The sequence below is a fragment of the Mus musculus genome, chromosome 1, assembly GCF_000001635.26.
Source record: "Mus musculus strain C57BL/6J chromosome 1, GRCm38.p6 C57BL/6J".
In the NCBI taxonomy this organism is placed as follows: Eukaryota; Metazoa; Chordata; class Mammalia; order Rodentia; family Muridae; genus Mus; species Mus musculus.
Window position 1 is genome coordinate 132222807 of NC_000067.6, and position 17490 is coordinate 132240296.

The following is a 17490-nucleotide window of genomic DNA, read 5'->3' on the forward strand; positions in this document are numbered from 1 at the left end:
AACTGCTGCTCTATTCAAAACTTCTCGGAGTCAAAGTCTGGGAGCACTCAGACAGCCTCCCTAGCTATCCACCACAAGATGCTCCAACTCTTTTCCTAGGGCCTGGAAAAGGCTGTTGTTAGAGGGCTACAGAGGAAGTCTAAACTGGATGCAGCTTCTCAGGTGAGGAGATGTTGATACTCTGAGGCCAGGGTGAATAAATAATTAGACTAATGGAAATGTATAGGATTTACCAGGTGATCCGTGCCTCTGGTCAGTTCCTGCTGCCATTGCCACTGCAGATAAAGGGGGGACTTGGTCACCTGCAGCCGGTAAGGGATGGAGCTGAGCTTGGACTCCAGGCAGGTGACCCCCTTGTTGCCTTTAAACCCTTTCAGATGGTCCCCCTTCCCCTGCTGTTTAATGAACACACTGTGTTTCCTCACAGTTACATTTTGTCTTGCATAATTGTTTTGAAAATCACAGCAGTTTTTCTTGAAAGACTCCAGCTACTAGTATGACAGATATTTCCTTAAAATAAAGCTACAAGATCTATGTTTTGCAATGTAGTGATATAGGTCTCAGCTGTCTTGAGCATATCCAGAGAATGGAACGAGTCGTGACCATGTTTTAAAGAGGCCCAAATCATGAGACTTCTGTATGGTCGGGACATGCCCTTCATCCTGATTCTTCTTTTAATTAAAAACAAAACAAAAAACAAACCTAAAAACATCTATCTATTGTATATGTATGTGTGGTATGTGTGGACACTTGTGTGCCACAGCATGGGTGTGGAGGTTGGAGGACTGACAACTTTTTTTTTTTTAATTTAAATATTTTTTTTATTACGTATTTTCCTCAATTACATTTCCAATGCTATCCCAATAGTCCCCCATACCCTCCCCCCCTCCCCTACCCACCCATTCCCACTTTTGGCCCTGGCGTTCCCCTGTACTGGGGCATATAACGTTTGCATGCCCAATGGGCCTCTCTTTCCAGTGATGGCCGACTAGGTCATCTTTTGATACATATGCAGCTAGAGTCAAGAGCTCCGGGGTACTGGTTAGTTCATAATGTTGTTGCACTTACAGGGTTCCAGATCTCTTTAGCTCCTTGGATACTTTCTCTAGCTCCTCCATTGGGGGCCCTGTGATCCATCCAATAGCTGACTGTGAGCATCCACTTATGTGTTTGCTAGGCCCCGGCCTAGTCTCACAAGAGACAGCTATATCAGGGTCCTTTCAGCAAACTCTTGCTAGTGTATGCAATGGTGTCATCGTATGGAGGCTGGTTATGGGATGGATCCCTGGATATGGCAGTCTCTAGATAGTCCATCCTTTTGTCTCAGCTCCAAACTTTGTCTCTGTAACTCCTTCCATGGGTGATTGTTCCCAATTCTAAGAAGGGGCAAAGTGTCCACACTTTGGTCTTTGTTCTTCTTCAGTTTCATGTGTTTTGCAAATTGTATCTTATATCTCGGGTATACTAAGTTTCTGGGCTAATATCCACTTATCAGTGAGTACATATCATTTGAGTTCTTTTGTGATTGTGTTACCTCACTCAGGATCATGCCCTTCAGGTCCAACCATTTGCCTAGGAATCTCATAAATTCATTCCTTTTAATAGCTGAGTAGTACTCCATTGTGTAAATGTACCACATTTTTTGTATCCATTCCTCTGTTGAGGGGCATCTGGGTTCTTTCCAGCTTCTGGCTATTATAAATAAGGCTGCTATGAACATAGTGGAGCATGTGTCCTTCTTACCAGTTGGAACATCTTCTGGATATACGCCCAGAAGAGGTATTGCGGGATCCTCAGGTAGTACTATGTCCAATTTTCTGAGGAACCGCCAGACTGATTTCCAGAGTGGTTGTACAAGCTTGCAATCCCACCAACAATGGGACAACTTTCAAGTATTGGTTCTTTCTACCATGTGAGCCCTAAGGAATGGAACTCAAGTCTTCAGGTTTAGTGGCAAATGTCTTTACCCACTGCACTACTTGCTGAGTCATGTTGCCAGCCTGATTCTTCTTTTCTTTTCTTTTCTTTTCTTTTCTTTTCTTTTCTTTTCTTTTCTTTTCTTTTCATTTTGTTTCATTGTGTCTTTGTTTTTAAAAAATTATTTATTTATTTTATGTATATGAGTACACTGTAGCTGTCTTCAGACACACCGAAGAGGGCATCAGATCCTGTTACAGATAGTTGTGAGTCACCATGTGGTTGCTGGGATTTGAACTCAGGACCTCCGGAAGAGCAGCCAGTGCTTTTTTTTTTTTTTTTTTTTTTAAAAGATTTATTTATGGGCTGGTAAGATGGCTCAGCAGGTAAGAGCACCTGACTGCTCTTCCGAAAGTCCTAAGTTCAAATCCCAGCAACCACATGCTGGCTCACAACCATCCATAACGAGATCTGACTCTCTCTTCTGGAGTGTCTGAAGACAGCTAAAAAAATTTTTTTAAAAATTATTTATTATTATAAGTACACTGTAGCTGTCTTCAAATGTACCAGAAGAGGGCGTCAGATCTCATTATGGATGGTTGTGAGCCACCATGTGGTTGCTGGGATTTGAATTTAGGACCTTTGGAAAAGCAGTAGGTGCTCTTAACCACTTAGCCATCTCTCCAGACTGTTTTTATTTTTATTTTTTGAGACAGGGTTTCTGTTTGTAACCTTAGTTGTCCTGGAACTTGCTCTGTAGACCAGGCTGGCCTCAAACTCACAGAGATCCACTTGCCTCTACCTCCGGGATTGAAGGAGTGTACAGCCCCCACCCCACTCCACCCTCACCTGATTTTTATTTTTGTTTTCTTCTTTCTTTCTTCCTTTCTTCCTTTCTTCCTTCCTTTCTTTCTTTCTTTCTTTCTTTCTTTCTTTCTTTCTTTCTTTCTTCCTTCCTTCCTTCCTTCCTTCCTTCCTTCCTTCCTTTCTTTCTTTCTTTCTTTCTTTCTTTCTTTCTTTCTTTCTTTCTTTCTTTCTTTTGTTTTTTGTTTTTTTTTGAGTCAGGGTTTCTCTGTATAGCCCTGGCTGTCCTGGAACTCACTTTGTAGACCAGGCTGGCCTTGAACTCAGAAATCCTCTTGCCTCTGCCTCCTAAGTGCTGGGATTAAAGGCGTGCGCCACCACTGCCTGGTGATTCTTATTTTCTTAATGGAAAAACTTTTGATGTGGATCCAACTCTCTTCTGCTTTCCTGTTTCCCCGTGGGTCTTGGTTGGTGGCTTGGATGCTGCCATTTGCTTTCTGTCTCTTTTCTCCTCTCCATTTCTTGGCACTGCGTAGTCTCATGCAGCTCCTTGCTCCCTGTGCTCAGTGGTACCTTGTACCCTCATGTTTTCTCCTCGGCGGTCCACCTCCGGAGCTGGCCAGCGCCTCCTTCTGTTTGAGTTTAGCTTAAATCCATCATCTGGTTTTCTCATCAGTGTTGCTGGGGTGAAGGTATGGTGCTGATGTCACACTGTCAGTATTATGATTATCATAATATCTAACAGTTGGAGAAGGGGCAGTTGTTCATGGTAACCCTCGGGTGAGACTCACCTAGCTAAAGTAACCAGACTGATTGCATAGACTTCAGACAACCATGTGAAGGGGTGAGTGGGTTCATCATCCAGTTGGATTCCATTTGAATATCTGTCTTCCATATGTGTGTTCCCTCTAGGCAATTGTCTAATGTCACTTGAATTGATGAGAGCTCTTTGGAAGGTTATTTTGGGGAAGCAAGGGAAACAACAGACAGCTGTTCTCTGGAACAAATGTCGGCCGGATCTGCCTAAGTGTGCCTCCAGTACAAAAAAAAAAAAAAAAAAAAAAAAAAAAAAAGATCCGAGCTGCTGAGCCTTTTACCTTTCCAGGGTTAGACTTCTGTATTCTGGAAAGGTCCATCTAGCTTCCCAGGCACACGGAGGAGGAGGAGGAGGAGGAGGAGGAGGAGGAGGAGGAGGAGGAGGAGGAGGAGGAGGAGGAGGAGGAGGAGGAGGAGGAGGAGGAAGTTAACAACCAGGACTACGTTTTTGAAAAGAAGCCTAGTTTGAAGCACAAAATTGCCCAAGCGCGTGTTCCTGAGCATTCTGTCCTAGGTCACAACTCCTGTTTTCTTCCAGCTTGTTTATGACGAGCTTCCTAATAGGACATTGATCGAGCACCAATAAAAAGTCATCGGAACGGAGCCCGATCTTCCTGTGCTGAGCACTTAGCTTGTTTTTACTGCAATATTGAAATTCCTTGAAACCTGTTAGAAATGGGATGCAATAAACCAGTTCTGTATGGCAGAGCCTTCAAAAAGGCTCTGTGGATGAGTGATCCCACCCTCTCTCCCAACTTTATTAAATGGGTGACGGGGGTCAGTTTTGGGGCTAGGAATCAAGAGATAAAGGGGATAAAACTAATTGAGCTGAGGCTCTACAGATTTAGACAGACCAAGGCTTCATAGACCTATGTGACTCAATATGTGGTAAGAATTAAGTGTTGGCCCAGTTTACTGACCACACTGTTTTCTAGTGGCCTGATTGAAGGCCACCACGACCACATAGCTCAATCAGTAAATGCCCTTGCCTGCCCATCCATACGGTGACAGAAGAAAACTGATTCCACAAGTTGTCTGCTGACCTCCACACGTGCACTCTGGTACCCACCCATCTACATGTATGCATATGCACACACACACAAAATACTCATAATTGGAAACTTTTTAAAAAAGATTTATTTATTTATTATATGTAAGTACACTGTAGCTGTCTTCAGACACTCCAGAAGATCTCGTTACGGATGGTTGTGAGCCACCATGTGGTTGCTGGGATTTGAACTCCGGACCTTTGGAAGAGCAGTCGGGTGCTCTTACCCACTGAGCCATCTCACCAGCCCAATTGGAAACTTTTTAATCCTTAAAAAAACAAAAAACAAAACAAACAAACAAAAAAAAAACCAACTGCATCTCATTGTGCTCAGTGCACAAGTGAAACCTGCTTCATCCTGTAATCCTGGACTGCTCTAAGCCCTGGGTAGCCTCAGGAAAAAAGAGGACAGCAATAAATAACTCTTCTAGCTCACAGAAAACAAATCTCTCTCACCTCATTCACATTTAATTAACGGCTATCTTCGGGGCGTTTGAGTCCTGAGCAGAGTTCCAGAGCAGTTGTGGAAATATCATTTTATCCAGGTGAGTTTTCTTACCTTCAATGAGCAGAAAAGTTTGAAATCACTGATCCTCAAGAACCTGGAATAGTGTGGAAGTCTGTCGAGTTGTTCACCAAGGCTACCAGTGCCACAGGAGCCTCTGGCAGACAGAAGGGGCAATGAGTGCCCTAGCCCTGCTAGTCCGGCGGGGGGATGCAGGTGTGAGTCTAGCGGTAGTATTTATTTGTGAAACGACGACCTTAATGGATTTAATATTTTCCTGTTTCAAGGACTCCACTGCCAGAGAAGAGGCCACGTTTTGATCACCATGGTGGATGTGAAGTGTCTGAGTGACTATGAGTTGCACAAGCATCTTATGAAGCTTGGATTCACACCTGGCCCAATACTACGTATGTCTGCAGTTAATACTGGGGACAGGGGTGGTGTGTGTGTGTGTGTGTGTGTGTGTGTGTGTGTGTGTGTGTGTGATTCATTTGCTGCTTACGAGCTAATTCCAAAATTTAAAGCAGAGAAGTAGAAGGAACATATGTAGTAAAAGCCACTGAAAATAGAGAGGAAAACAGTCATATGGAGGGAAGAGGTAGCAGACAGTCTAGGCCCTTACAGACAGGAGATACAAGGCCAGGGAGGGGGAGGGCTTGTTGTCATTTTTTATTTCTTAATGCTAAAAGTCCAATTTTAAAAAAATTATCATATTAGCCCTCTTGGGTTTTTATATGTGCCCTCTATTTCCATTATCTCTATCCCTCATAGACAACTTTGTCCCAGTTGCTCTCAGAGAGACTCAGTACCTGGTTATTGATACTCTGCAGATATTATCTGTTTATATAATGGGAAGAATGAGTTGAGCGTCTGGCTGTGGGGAGCCATCTCGTTTTTTAAGAGCCAGCCATACGTAGCCAATCATGTAAGGTCCTAGAAGAGAGGGCTGGGCTATAAAACAGCTCGAACCCTGTATATGCAACCCAGAACGGCTTAGTTCCCTGTGGTGTCCCTCAGCTTCCACCAGAAAGACCTACGAGAAGAAGCTGGTGCAGCTTCTGGCCTCGCCTCCCTGGAAACCGCCTGTCATGAAGAGACCCACAAGGCCGCACGGCTCTGAGGACAGCGATGACAGTGAAGGTACCGTTGTCGGTGGCGCTGCCAGATGGCAGCTTCACGTTTATTAATACCCTGTCCAGCATGACTTACACCCTGTAAACGATGTGCACGCCGACCTGTGAAACAGCCACGCGGCCTCTGCGCACAGAGCCCACCAAAGAAGCCCCCGGGCTGCAAAATCATCTGTACGTCGAAGTCTGTCTTCATATCAAAGACACGGCTGGGTGGGATACTGAGGGAAGGACCGGCCAGTGTGCACATCCTTTACCTAAACCAGAGTCAGATCGCGTATTCGGAGTCCTTAAAATTAGCGAGGTTCCGGCCTTCCGTGAGGAGTCGAGGTTCCGGCCTTCCGTGAGGTCCCGAGCTCTGCTTTGCCTCAAACTGATACATTTCACTATGATTTTCTTTGGATTAGGTGATTTCATGCCCAGACAAAACAGATGAACCAGCTTGTACTTCTCTGAGCTTCTCACACATGCACTGCTGATAGCAGCTTTGGAGACCAGTGGGTGGGTGGGGAGTGGTGGCCCCTGAAATTCTTTGACTTTGCTTACAGTGGCCATGGCCCCAGCAAGCACACTACATAAAGCAGCATAAATCATACACATGCAGTTGTCTCTGTCCCCAGAACTCTTTGAGGATGGCCTTGGAGAGCCCCATAATATATCTCACGAACATCTCCTGGGAGTCCCCTGGGAGCCCAGGGAAACAGCACCTAATGAGGGCCACCCGTGTCTTCTGGACAGAATGTGAACCAAGCCCTTTAACCCTCACAATACTTAGCAAGAGTGACTAGCCCAAAAATCACATCACTGAGGCGTGGCTCTAGAAGATAAACATATATTGGGATATGTCATGATGAGCCTAACACCCATCTTCAACATCACTCTCTGTCCAGCATCACAGAGCAGGAGTTCAGTGTATGTTTGAGGGTAAAGAGCAGAGCAGGCAGGGCTGGAGGTATAGTTCAATGAAAGGCACTTGACTAGTGTGACCAAGGCCCTGAGGACCACCTGGACACACAGGCACATGCACACACCCACATGCACACATAAATAGTGACAAAAGTAAGACCTGAACTCAGGACTGACTGCCTCTTAAGCTTGTGTTTACTGTCTCATAGCCTGTACTCGATGAATGTTGTGTTTTGGACCATGTGTGATCTATAAAAAAAAAGACAGGCCGGGCAGTGGGGAGGCACACCTTTCATCCCAGCACTTGGGAGGTAGAGACCCGCGGATTTCTGAGTTCGAGGCCAGCCTGGTCTACAAAGTGAGTTCCAGGACAGCCAGGACTATACAGAGAAACCCTGTCTCGAAAAAACAAACAAACAAACAAACAAACAAAAAAACAACAAAACAAACAAACCAAAAGACAGTTTCCCATACTTATTAACAATTCAACTAAACAGCCCAAATGGTCTGGAAAAAAAAAATCTTGATATTGAATGGACACAGAGATTTCCCTAATTGTCACAGTGAAGTTATTTGGAAGGGACAGCAGGATCTAGGGATAGACCCCACTGTAACCTTGGGACAAGTGGCTGGGCTGTCTCAGACTTCTCCATTTCCTGCCTGGGGAAGAGGCTTAGGGGACTGGTCCATACATAGAAACTGTTCAGGGCTGCCAAGGAAGCCAAAGCTACAGAAGCTACACTGTAGCCAGCTCAAGCTGGTTCTGGCCATAAGTCCCCTCCTCGCTGCCCATGGGGTTCTCAGGACACAACCTCCACAAAGGTGTGTTTCTGCTGAGGCTAAAGAAGGTTGTTTTCCATTGCTGATCTTGACTGCTTCCACTGGGTCTCCCGGAGGCCAACTTCCAGGGCAGAGTGCAGGCTCAGCTCACCCACTGAACACTTGGGTAAAGCCCTGGACTGTCACCCACCAGTGCTTGCTCCAATCATAGAACCGTCCTCCAGAGGAGGTCTGAATTGTGTATTTAAGGTCGGGTTTGTCACCGGAAGCATTTTAGTGCACTGGGATGGAGGGTTGGACCATTTCCACTCCAGGGTGTGGAATGGAGACTTTAACCTGGGATCATCCTATGAAGGTCAGCCTGGACCCAGCCCGTTACAAAAACACTTGCTGGGGTGAGCGGTGGGACCAGAGGGGAGCAGGGACAGAAAGCCCCTCAATCTCACAAACAACCAGGAATTTGATTTTCTCACTTTCAGTCACTGTTCTGGGCAGTGGAGGCTTTGGTTTAATTGTTCGACCCCTTTTGTTTTATTGAAGGGGAGGGTGGGAGATAGGTTTTTATACTGTGTGGCCCTAACGGGTCTGGACTTCACTACATAGAACAGGGTGGTCTTGAACTTGTAGTGATCCTCCTGCTTTAGCCTCACTAGTGATGAAATTACGGGTGTGTGCCTCCACACCTGCTCAGCAACCTCTTCTCAAACTTCTCAGATGGCAGATAGCCTGCTGTGGTGGGGTGTGTCTACAATCCCATCCCTGGGGAGGCTGAGACAGGAGGGCCTCAGCTGAGAGGTTGAGCCTGAACATGTAGTGAAACCTTGCTTCAAAACATCAAAAGCAAAATAAAGTGGCTTCATGAGCATCTAGCCTGAATGCACACTAGCACAGAGTGCTCCCCACATCCCAGCACTGAGTCCCCCCACATCCCAGCACAGAGTCCTCCCTAGATCCCAGCACTGAGTCTCCCCACATCCTAGCCCAGAGGCCTCCCTACATGCCAGCAGTGAGTTTCCTCCCATCCCCTACATCCCAGCGCAGAGTCCTCCCTAGATCCCAGCACTGAGTCCTCCCTACATGCCAGCACTGAGCCCCCCCCCCCAACACACACATCCCAGCACTGAATCCTCCCCCCACTATGGGCTGCTTTCTACTGATGGCTGTCCTGCCACTCAGAAAGCTACTGGCTTCCCCTTCTTCAGGGTGCTGTTCTAGATAGGAGTCCTTCCTATTCTGGCATTTGGGGACACACAGAGCTCACAGCTGGCTTTTCAGGGACAATGCTAAACTGAGAACAGCAGCTCTCAGAGAGCCTGCTAGTTTATGTCTCTCTGAGGCGTGCAAACAGGACAGCCAGCCACGTCCCCACAGGGGGCCTAAGCATGTCTCTCCGAGGCTCCCGCAGCTCCTGAGGAAGGCGCTTTTCTCTGTAAAGGGCACTGTGAATTTTCTTACCCTAGTGGAAGCGCCTGTGGCTGAGAGAAAGCACTTGGTGTTTTTTTTCTCCTGCTGCCTCATCTGCTCTCCTGGCCTGTTCTCCTTTTGTTTCCCCAGATCCAGCCATAAAAATCATTTTGAAAGGAAATATCAAATTCTCAAAAAACAAAGGCAAGGAAGGCAAGAAGGTATGAATAATTCTAATGCATGAATACTTCTACATGTATGTTAAAAATAAAAATGAGCACTCTCAGACATATAAAGAAATACTACATTCTGCTATACCTAAACTATCCTAGTCTAGACTTGATCTTTTAATGAAAAAAAAAAATCCACCTTTTGAAATGGCTTTTGTGTTCTAGCTAGGACCCAGAGTATCACTGTCCCTTTTGCCCCACAATGAAAGCGTTACCACGGGCCCACCAGCTTCACCTGACCCTGTGCCACCTCCTCAGCCTTCACATATCGAACTCGGTTCTAGGCCCACTTAGGAACATAGGAGAAATGTGTGTGTCTCTAAGCGTGTCCCTTTGTCAGTTAGTGTGTGCAGCAGCATCCAACAGGCTCTGCCTGTTGTCAAGCAAAGACACTAGGCACTGAGCACTGCGAGGCATTGGTAACTGAGGAATTCTCACACTGGACTCTCTCTCCCGCCTTCTTTTTCTGACCTCTGTCCATTACTATGTTGAGGCATCTCCTTGGTGCCTCTGATTTTTGGCTTCTTGGCTTCCCCACTCCAAGCAAGGGGCTGTTGCTTCTTGACTGCTGTCTTGCTCGCTAAATAAATGTCCTCATGCTCGAGACCTCCGGCTTTAGCCATCTTTTTTTCATTTTTTTTTATGTGGCTTCTTCCTCTTGTTACCTCCTCCTGTGCTAACCCCTCCAAGACCCTCCTCAGGTATAGGCCTGTGTCAAGTTGATTTATTCCTTCATAGTCTCCAACCTTCCCTCCGCACTGCATCCACTCAACAAAAGGCCCCCTCACGGGCATGAGTACTTTGGAGATTGGAGGGATGCGTTTACACCTTGCTACGTGGCTGTCCCCTGCTACTGAGTACAGGATAGACATCAGGAGCAAACACATCCCCATGCCGATCTGGCCACACAGATGACCGTCGCTGCCCAGGCCCAAAGCCCCAGACCTCTTGTGGAATACCCACTTCTCAGAGCAGTGTATACATAGAGGTTTATATATTCTTAAGATTAGAATTCTGACGTAAACCTATTCCAGGCAGAGTTAGGTGGTCTGTACCTTTAATCTCAGTGCTCAGGAGGCTGAAGCAGGAGAATAGTGAGGTCTGTATTAGCCTGGGCTTCACAGCAAGACCCTATCTTACCAAACCAACCAAACACCAGAGGCTAAGGATGTAACTCACAGCAAACACTTGACTTGTGTATGCAAGCCTGGGTCCCATCCCCAGCCTCCACCCAACAGAAACCTCTCTTCTGCGCTCACGGGTATCCCAGTCCAACCCGGTTTGTTTTTTGTTTGTTTGTTTGTTTGTTTTTAACAATAGCAAAATCTTCCAGATTGGTTTTTGCCCCTGACTTCCCAGTCCTACCTAGCATAGTCCTATCAGCAGAGGCTTAGCCACGCCCACCCGCTCACTTGCTCCACCCTCCGGAGATGCTCCGTACTTCCCACGGCTTTCCTCCCTCCTCGCCCAGTGGATGCACCTGGTAGTTCCTACCTTGTCTCCTCAGCCTCCATGGCAGCTGCTTCTCAGGCCCGGAGCTCTCTCCATTCTTCTCATTTCCGGCTTTCTTTTCCTCCCACTGTTAAAATCCTGCGATTTTTGTAAGAAATGCTTCAAAGGCCACTCATATGAATCCCTTTGAAATGATACCTTACCTCTTTCGATAGCTGAACCCTCAAAGGGTCCTGTGTCTGACAGGAGCCTAAAATGTACTCCGCTAAGCCTATCACACACGGTTTTACCAACAAATAGGTTAGTTGCAACTGGATTCTAGCATTTAAACTACCTGAAGAACTTAAGGAAACAAAAAGAAACCCCAGGTAAACACGCTGATAGCGACTCCCATTCAAAGACAGCTCGCATTTGATGAAGTGATTCTGAGCAAGCACGGCATTTTCTAAAAGGATTAAAAAAAAAGTCTACTAAATGGCTCACTAAAGGAACCCTTTCTATTCACGAAACCCCAGGTCCTCAGAAACCCTTTTGTCTAGATCTCACAGAGATGGATACAGTAGGGAAAGCAACCTGCAGACTTAAAACACCTCATTTTGGAAGAAGCGGCCTGCAGTCCTTGCTTTTACATAAACCTGAGACAAAGCTGCATTGGTATTTTCAACTGGTGATAGAATGAAATAGGAAGTGGTGATGACACAGACTCCTTTAATGTGAAGAATTTATATAAGCCGTTTGGACTCTTCAAAGGGCCCCATGACATCTGCTCCACTTTAAATCTGGAGGTGCAGGTATGTAAGCGTCAGGGTCGCCACGTAAAGATGGCAGCGAGTATGTTTACTTAGATATTTGTATTTGGACCACTATTCAGAACTGTGGTCGGCACCAGATAAACTTGTCAATGTCTAGGAAGGGGGGGTTTGCGTTTGTTCAAACCATTCCTTCACTTTAGAGGGGTCTGTAGTGAAGTACAGCTATCCTGAGACTCAGACTCTGACACTTTGCACACCTTCTTAGCATAGTGAGCGTGTAGTTTTGTCAACGCACTTACATAGCCTGCTGATTTAGCCATTAAAACCACTCAAAAAAGCCAGGTCAGGGCTGGGGCGCAGCTCAGTAGCTAGCGCATGCCTAGTGAAGAGCACAAGCGAGCCTGGTCCCTGTGTAGAAGTCAGCAGTGCCGTTCCTCTGACAGGGACTGGAAACAGCTCATCTCTCTACTGCTGGGGGAGAGCTAGGTTTGTAGTTATAACTCAGGCTCCCTGTCTCCTCTTTCAAAGGAATTTACAGTCGACCGAGAAGTAACAGCCTCCACTGGCAGCTTGTATAAAGTGGGATTTGAGTACAGTACCTTGTGATTTATCACCCAAACAAGGATGAAGAATAAAAGGGAGTCACTAGTCAGGGAGACTGGAACAACAAGAATAAGGCAGGACGGTCTAGGTCAGAAGAGGACACATGGTCATCTGGGTTTAAGGCCAGTTCCCAGGACTGAAGTATTTGTGTGTGCACGCCTCACTTTGAGAGTGAGGCTGTAGGTAAAAGCCAGAGGACAGCCAGGGAGCTCCTGGGTGTGGGCGTGAGGTGGGGGTGTCTTTCTGTCTGTCTCTCTCTGTCTCTCCCTGTCTCTCTCTGTCTCTCTCTGACAGAGCCTCCATACCCCCTGTGGGGAGGAGGATCCGTTCATTTGCCACCTTTCCTAAACCACCATACCCAGCTATGAAAAAAAAACAAAACAAACCTTTAAAATGTGCTCTAAACACAAAAAGGCGCTTCAAAAATATGGGCGCTAGAGACAGACACCCTGGGCTCAATCTCAGCTCTGCCACTCGCTTCAATAAGTCCCCACCCTTGCTTTGTCTGAGCTTACCACCCGAAAGTGGGTTAATAACGACAGCCTCTGCCTTGTAGTGAGTCTCGGAGCTTGAGTTTAAGCTTATAAATCAGACTGGGGATGTAGCTTGGAACAGAGTAGTGATGACATCTAATAAAAGGTACTTAGCTACAAGTAAAAGCTATTGTTTTTGTTAGTAGGATTGTTCTATAAAAAGTACACTATTTAATTATCTGCAATGCACAACAACATAGTTAGTGAAAAAAAAATAAGGAAATGGAAATAAGATCTTCAGTACTGGGCTCTGAATGATGCAGAATATGACTTACCAGAGTGCCCAGAGGTATATTTATATAAGTAATTATTCAGGCATAATTAAAGGCTGCTTTCTGCATGTAACCAAGCAGGCTGAACTTTTAAAGCCCCATGTGTATAATAAGCAAGGCATGGTGGCACATACCTGTAATCCTAGCACCTAAGACATTATGGCAGAAGCACTCCAAGTTCCAGGCTAGCCTGAGCTACATAAGGAGAACTCTGGCTCAGAAAAATAAAATAAAATAAAATAACAACCAGAAAAGCTTATGTGCCCCCTGGATTTGAGGAAACTTTATATCTATATCCTTTTCTGTTTGCTTAAACATTTTTTAGATGTATTTATTTAATGTATATGATTACACTGTAGCTCTTTTCAGACACACCAGAAGAGGGCATCAGATCCCGTTAAAGATGGTTATGAGCCACCATGTGGTTTCTGGGAATTGAACTCAGGACCTCTGGAAGAGCAGTCAGTGCTCTTAACCCCTGAGCCATCTCTCCAGCCCCCTTCTTTGAACATTTTAAAAATTAAGTTAGTTTGCACTAATTTCACAGGTACATAGTGGCAAGGGTAGTATAGAGAATTCTGTGCTCTTTTACCAGGCGCGGTTGTTACTGTGTATCAGTTTTGCTGTTCCCTGGGTTGTGTCTCTGAGCCCTCGTGAGAGCAAACTGCACAAGAAGCCCCCAGCCCTCAGACAGGTGCTCTGCTGTCCTGCTCCAGAGCTCCACCTAGAGCCAATTGCACCCCCAAAGCACAGACCCCACCAGGCTTCAACTACTGTTTCAACAATATCCTTTTGCTTCCTGGTCAGCCACCAATTCAGAAACAACTGTCACGTCTAGATCTCTGGTCTCTTCAGTGTCCTACATCCTGGCACAGTGGTGCCTCAGTTTCTTCCTATAACTCATGCCCTGGTCAGTTTTAGAGATCAGTGCTTCCATTCTGTTGGGTTAATATGCCCTACTTCAATTACAAACTATTCTTGATATCAAATGCGTGTGTGTGTGTGTGTGTGTGTGTGTGTGTGTGTGTGAGTGCGTGCACGTGTGCATGTGCATGTGAGAGAGACCTATATTCCAGAAAGAAATGGACAATTCAATTCAATTTTGATAGCTGCCTGCAGTTAGCACCAGCTCCCACAGGTTGAGAGCTCAGTCTCCTAAACCGTGTCATTGTAGGTGACAATCCCAGTCCTTGGCTCTGCTGTGCTTCTGATGAACCAGCTATCTCCGTTTCTATGACCCCTCTCATAGACCTGATAATCTGTGAGAATGACTCACAGATCTCGGGAAGAGTTGCTGGATAGTTTTATGTCAGCTTGACCCGTGCTAAAGTCATCTAAGAAGAGGGAACCTCAATTGGGAACTGGAATCCAATAAGATTGGGCTGTGGGGGCGTTTTCTTAATTAGCGATTGACTTTACTATCATTTCCTTCCTGAGAACATACATCTATCGTCATTTTATCAAAGGGAATTTCCTGCTGTCCTTCCCATAGGACATTCATGGGACAGCGTCATGGGCAGTAGACACCATTCATCATAACTCATGAGCCTAGGCATGATTTATTGGAGATGATTATTGATCGTGGGATTTCTTCCCTGGAAAAGCTTCTTGGCTCTCCTTATAGATGAGGAAATGTACAGGAAGGAGGTGATGGGCCCACGAACACAGAGAAAGCCGGAAGAAAAACTGGAATAGAATTTCTATTTCCAATCTTCATCCAGTTCTATTAAATGACTGAAGGGGAGGAAAGGTGGCCTTCGTGATGAAATTGCTCCCCCTGCTGTCTGTTTTTAGGCACTGCAGGAGGATTTGGGCCAGGTGTTTACCAGGGCAGCAAAGACCTCTTTCCTTTGATTGGTGGGTTTTTCCAATTGCACACCAAGGCTACGGATCACAAGTCAATGTATCTAAATATGCAAATGAATGGATGGAATTTGCCTAACCAAAGAGTAAAAAAGTTGAGTTCCACTAAGCTGGGTGTGGTGGCCCACGCCATCAATCCAGCTCTTGGGAGGCAGAGATGACCTGGTGTATGAGGCCTGTTCAAAGACAGCCAGAGCTACCTACATAGTGAGACCTTGTCTCAAGCAAGCCAACAACGAAATTTAGCATTGCTAGATTTAATTTCATTTAACTTTTAGTTTTTTGGGATAGGGTTTCTCTGTGTAGCCCTGGCTGTCCTGGAACTAGCTCTGTAGACCAGGCTGGTCTTGAACCAGAGTTCTTGGTCTCAAGAGTTCTGGGATTAAAAATGTGTGTGCGCATGCTCTCTCTCTCTCTCTCTCTCTCTCTCTCTCTGACACACACACACACACACACAACCAGACACACACAGAGCTAGATTTAGTTTTTTATCCATGTGGTGGTGGTCTGTGGACGTGTTATTCATGACTGTAAATGGAATTTCTCTTGTTAATTTCTGATAAGATTGAGCATCTTTTCTTATATTAATTTTTCATTTGTACTTTGACATTTATGAAATGCCTGTTCATGTCTCTTGCCTTTTTTAGTAGACTGTTTACCTTATTGGTTTATGGGTGTGACTTAGATACTGTGGCTATCAGTTGTTTCTTGGCGATGGATGTAGCAATACCCTTTAGTTGCCTTGGTTTGTCTTTTCACTCTTCTCTTGCCTTTCAAAAATGTTTTGTTTTTAAATTACTTTAAATTAGTTTATAGACAGCTCCCAAAAAGAATGTCTATATGGTCCTTATCCAGCTACATAGTTTTGTTTATTTGTGATGTAATGTGATGTGTGACCAGCCAGTTGCTGTTGGGTGATGTTGGGTGTTTTTCTCAGTTGCTCTGGGCTTTATTTTTTGAGGCAGGGTCTCTTTGAGCCTGGAGCTCACCATCTGACTACAGTTGCTGCCCAGGAGCCCATGAATCTGCCTGTCTCTCTGCCCCCTCTGTGCGAAGCTTACAGACAGCCATCGCACCTGGCTTTTACATGGATGCTAGGGATCTGAGTTCGGACCTTGTGCGTGCATGGCTGACGCTTTGCCTAGTGTGGTGGTTTGAATGGGTCTCCCCATAGGTTCCTATGATTGCATACATGCCCCCAGTTGGTGAAACTGTTTGGAAAGGCTCCAGAGATGTGGCCTTGTTGGGGATAGTGTGCCACTGGAGACAGGCTTTGAGGATTCAAAAGCTCCTGCCATTTCCAGTCTTTCTCTACCTTATCCTTGTGAATGAGATGTAGCTCTCAGCTAACTGCTCCAGCGCCTTGCCTGCCTGCCTGCCTGCCTGCCTGCCTGCCTGCCTTCCTGCCTTCCTGCCTTCCTACCTCTCTTTCTGCTTGCCTGCCTTCCTGCCTCTCTGCCTGCCTGCCTGCCTGCCTGCTTGCTGTCATGCTTCCTACCATGATGGTCATGAATTCTAACCTGTTAAACCATAAGACCCAAATAAATGGTTCTATAAGCTGCCCTGGTCACGGCATCTTATCACAGCAATAGAAAAGTAATCAAGACACTCACAGAGCATCTCCGCAGCCCCCAAACGGGAATGTTTTATTATGATGAAACTCAACACAAAACCAAAGGCTTCACAGCACACAGTTCATAGGCGATTAATGCCCTCAGAATGTGGAACCAATGCCTTGATCTAAAATACCTCCCACCCCATCTCCATGCAGTCCTATGGTTACGGTAGAAAAAACAAACTTCAGACTTAAAACACCCAAGGCTGGCAATCAGGGCAGTCTGAACTCCCCAGTCTCCTCAGCCACACACCTGCCTTGTGTTCCCGTGGTGTTGTCTCTTCTGGATATTTCAAATACATTAAACCCTTCAGTGTGTGATGCTTTTTAACCTTATACAGGGTTTCTGAGCTTCATCCACATGGTTACATACATTTCTCTCAGCACCACCTTGCTTGGAATATTCTGTTACACGTATAAGCCACACTTTTATTGTTCAACACCTCTTCAGGGACATTTGGGTGTCTTGATGTTTGGGGTATTGCGAATTGTGGTGCTATGAATGTTCTTGCTCAAGCGTTTGAGTGCATGACTGCAGTGCACTGGAACCTGGCAGAGGACTCGCTAGGCCACATGGTAGCTGTGTGTTTAACTCTCAGGGGAGTCACCAAGCTCCTTTCTTGAGCTGCTGCCGTAGGTCACGTTCCCACCAGTAACATGTAAACTACCGATGACCCCACTTCTTTGCCAACACCTGTTGTTGTTTTCCTCTCTATTGTTCATATTATCTTATAATCGCCCATGTATATTAATTGTCCGATTCCCTGGGTTCTATTGTGGTATTTCCATACACATGTACAGTGCATGTTGATAGTATCTGTCTCCTTTCTTTCTATCTTCTCTCTTCTTTTCCTTTGAAT

General features: G+C 45.7%; 1 protein-coding gene across 13 annotated transcripts in view; it reads left to right on the forward strand.

Annotated features, from left to right (window-relative positions):
* The window catches only part of Lemd1 (LEM domain containing 1), a 66754-nt gene that overhangs the window by 32178 nt on the left and 17086 nt on the right, over nucleotides 1-17490 (forward strand). For 5 of the 13 annotated variants that reach the window (XM_006529349.3, XM_006529347.3, XM_006529348.4 and 2 more), the window contains 3 exons: nucleotides 5378-5497; nucleotides 6108-6230; nucleotides 9461-9531. In XM_006529349.3, coding sequence (XP_006529412.1) covers nucleotides 5416-5497; nucleotides 6108-6230; nucleotides 9461-9531 — 276 coding nt within the window. In that variant the 5' untranslated portion in view covers nucleotides 5378-5415. Of the gene's footprint in view, nucleotides 1-3053; nucleotides 3566-4863; nucleotides 5131-5377; nucleotides 5498-6107; nucleotides 6231-9460; nucleotides 9532-17490 lie in introns of those variants that run through there. The other 8 variants (XR_003954376.1, XM_006529352.4, NR_132336.1 and 5 more) reach the window with 6 other exon arrangements.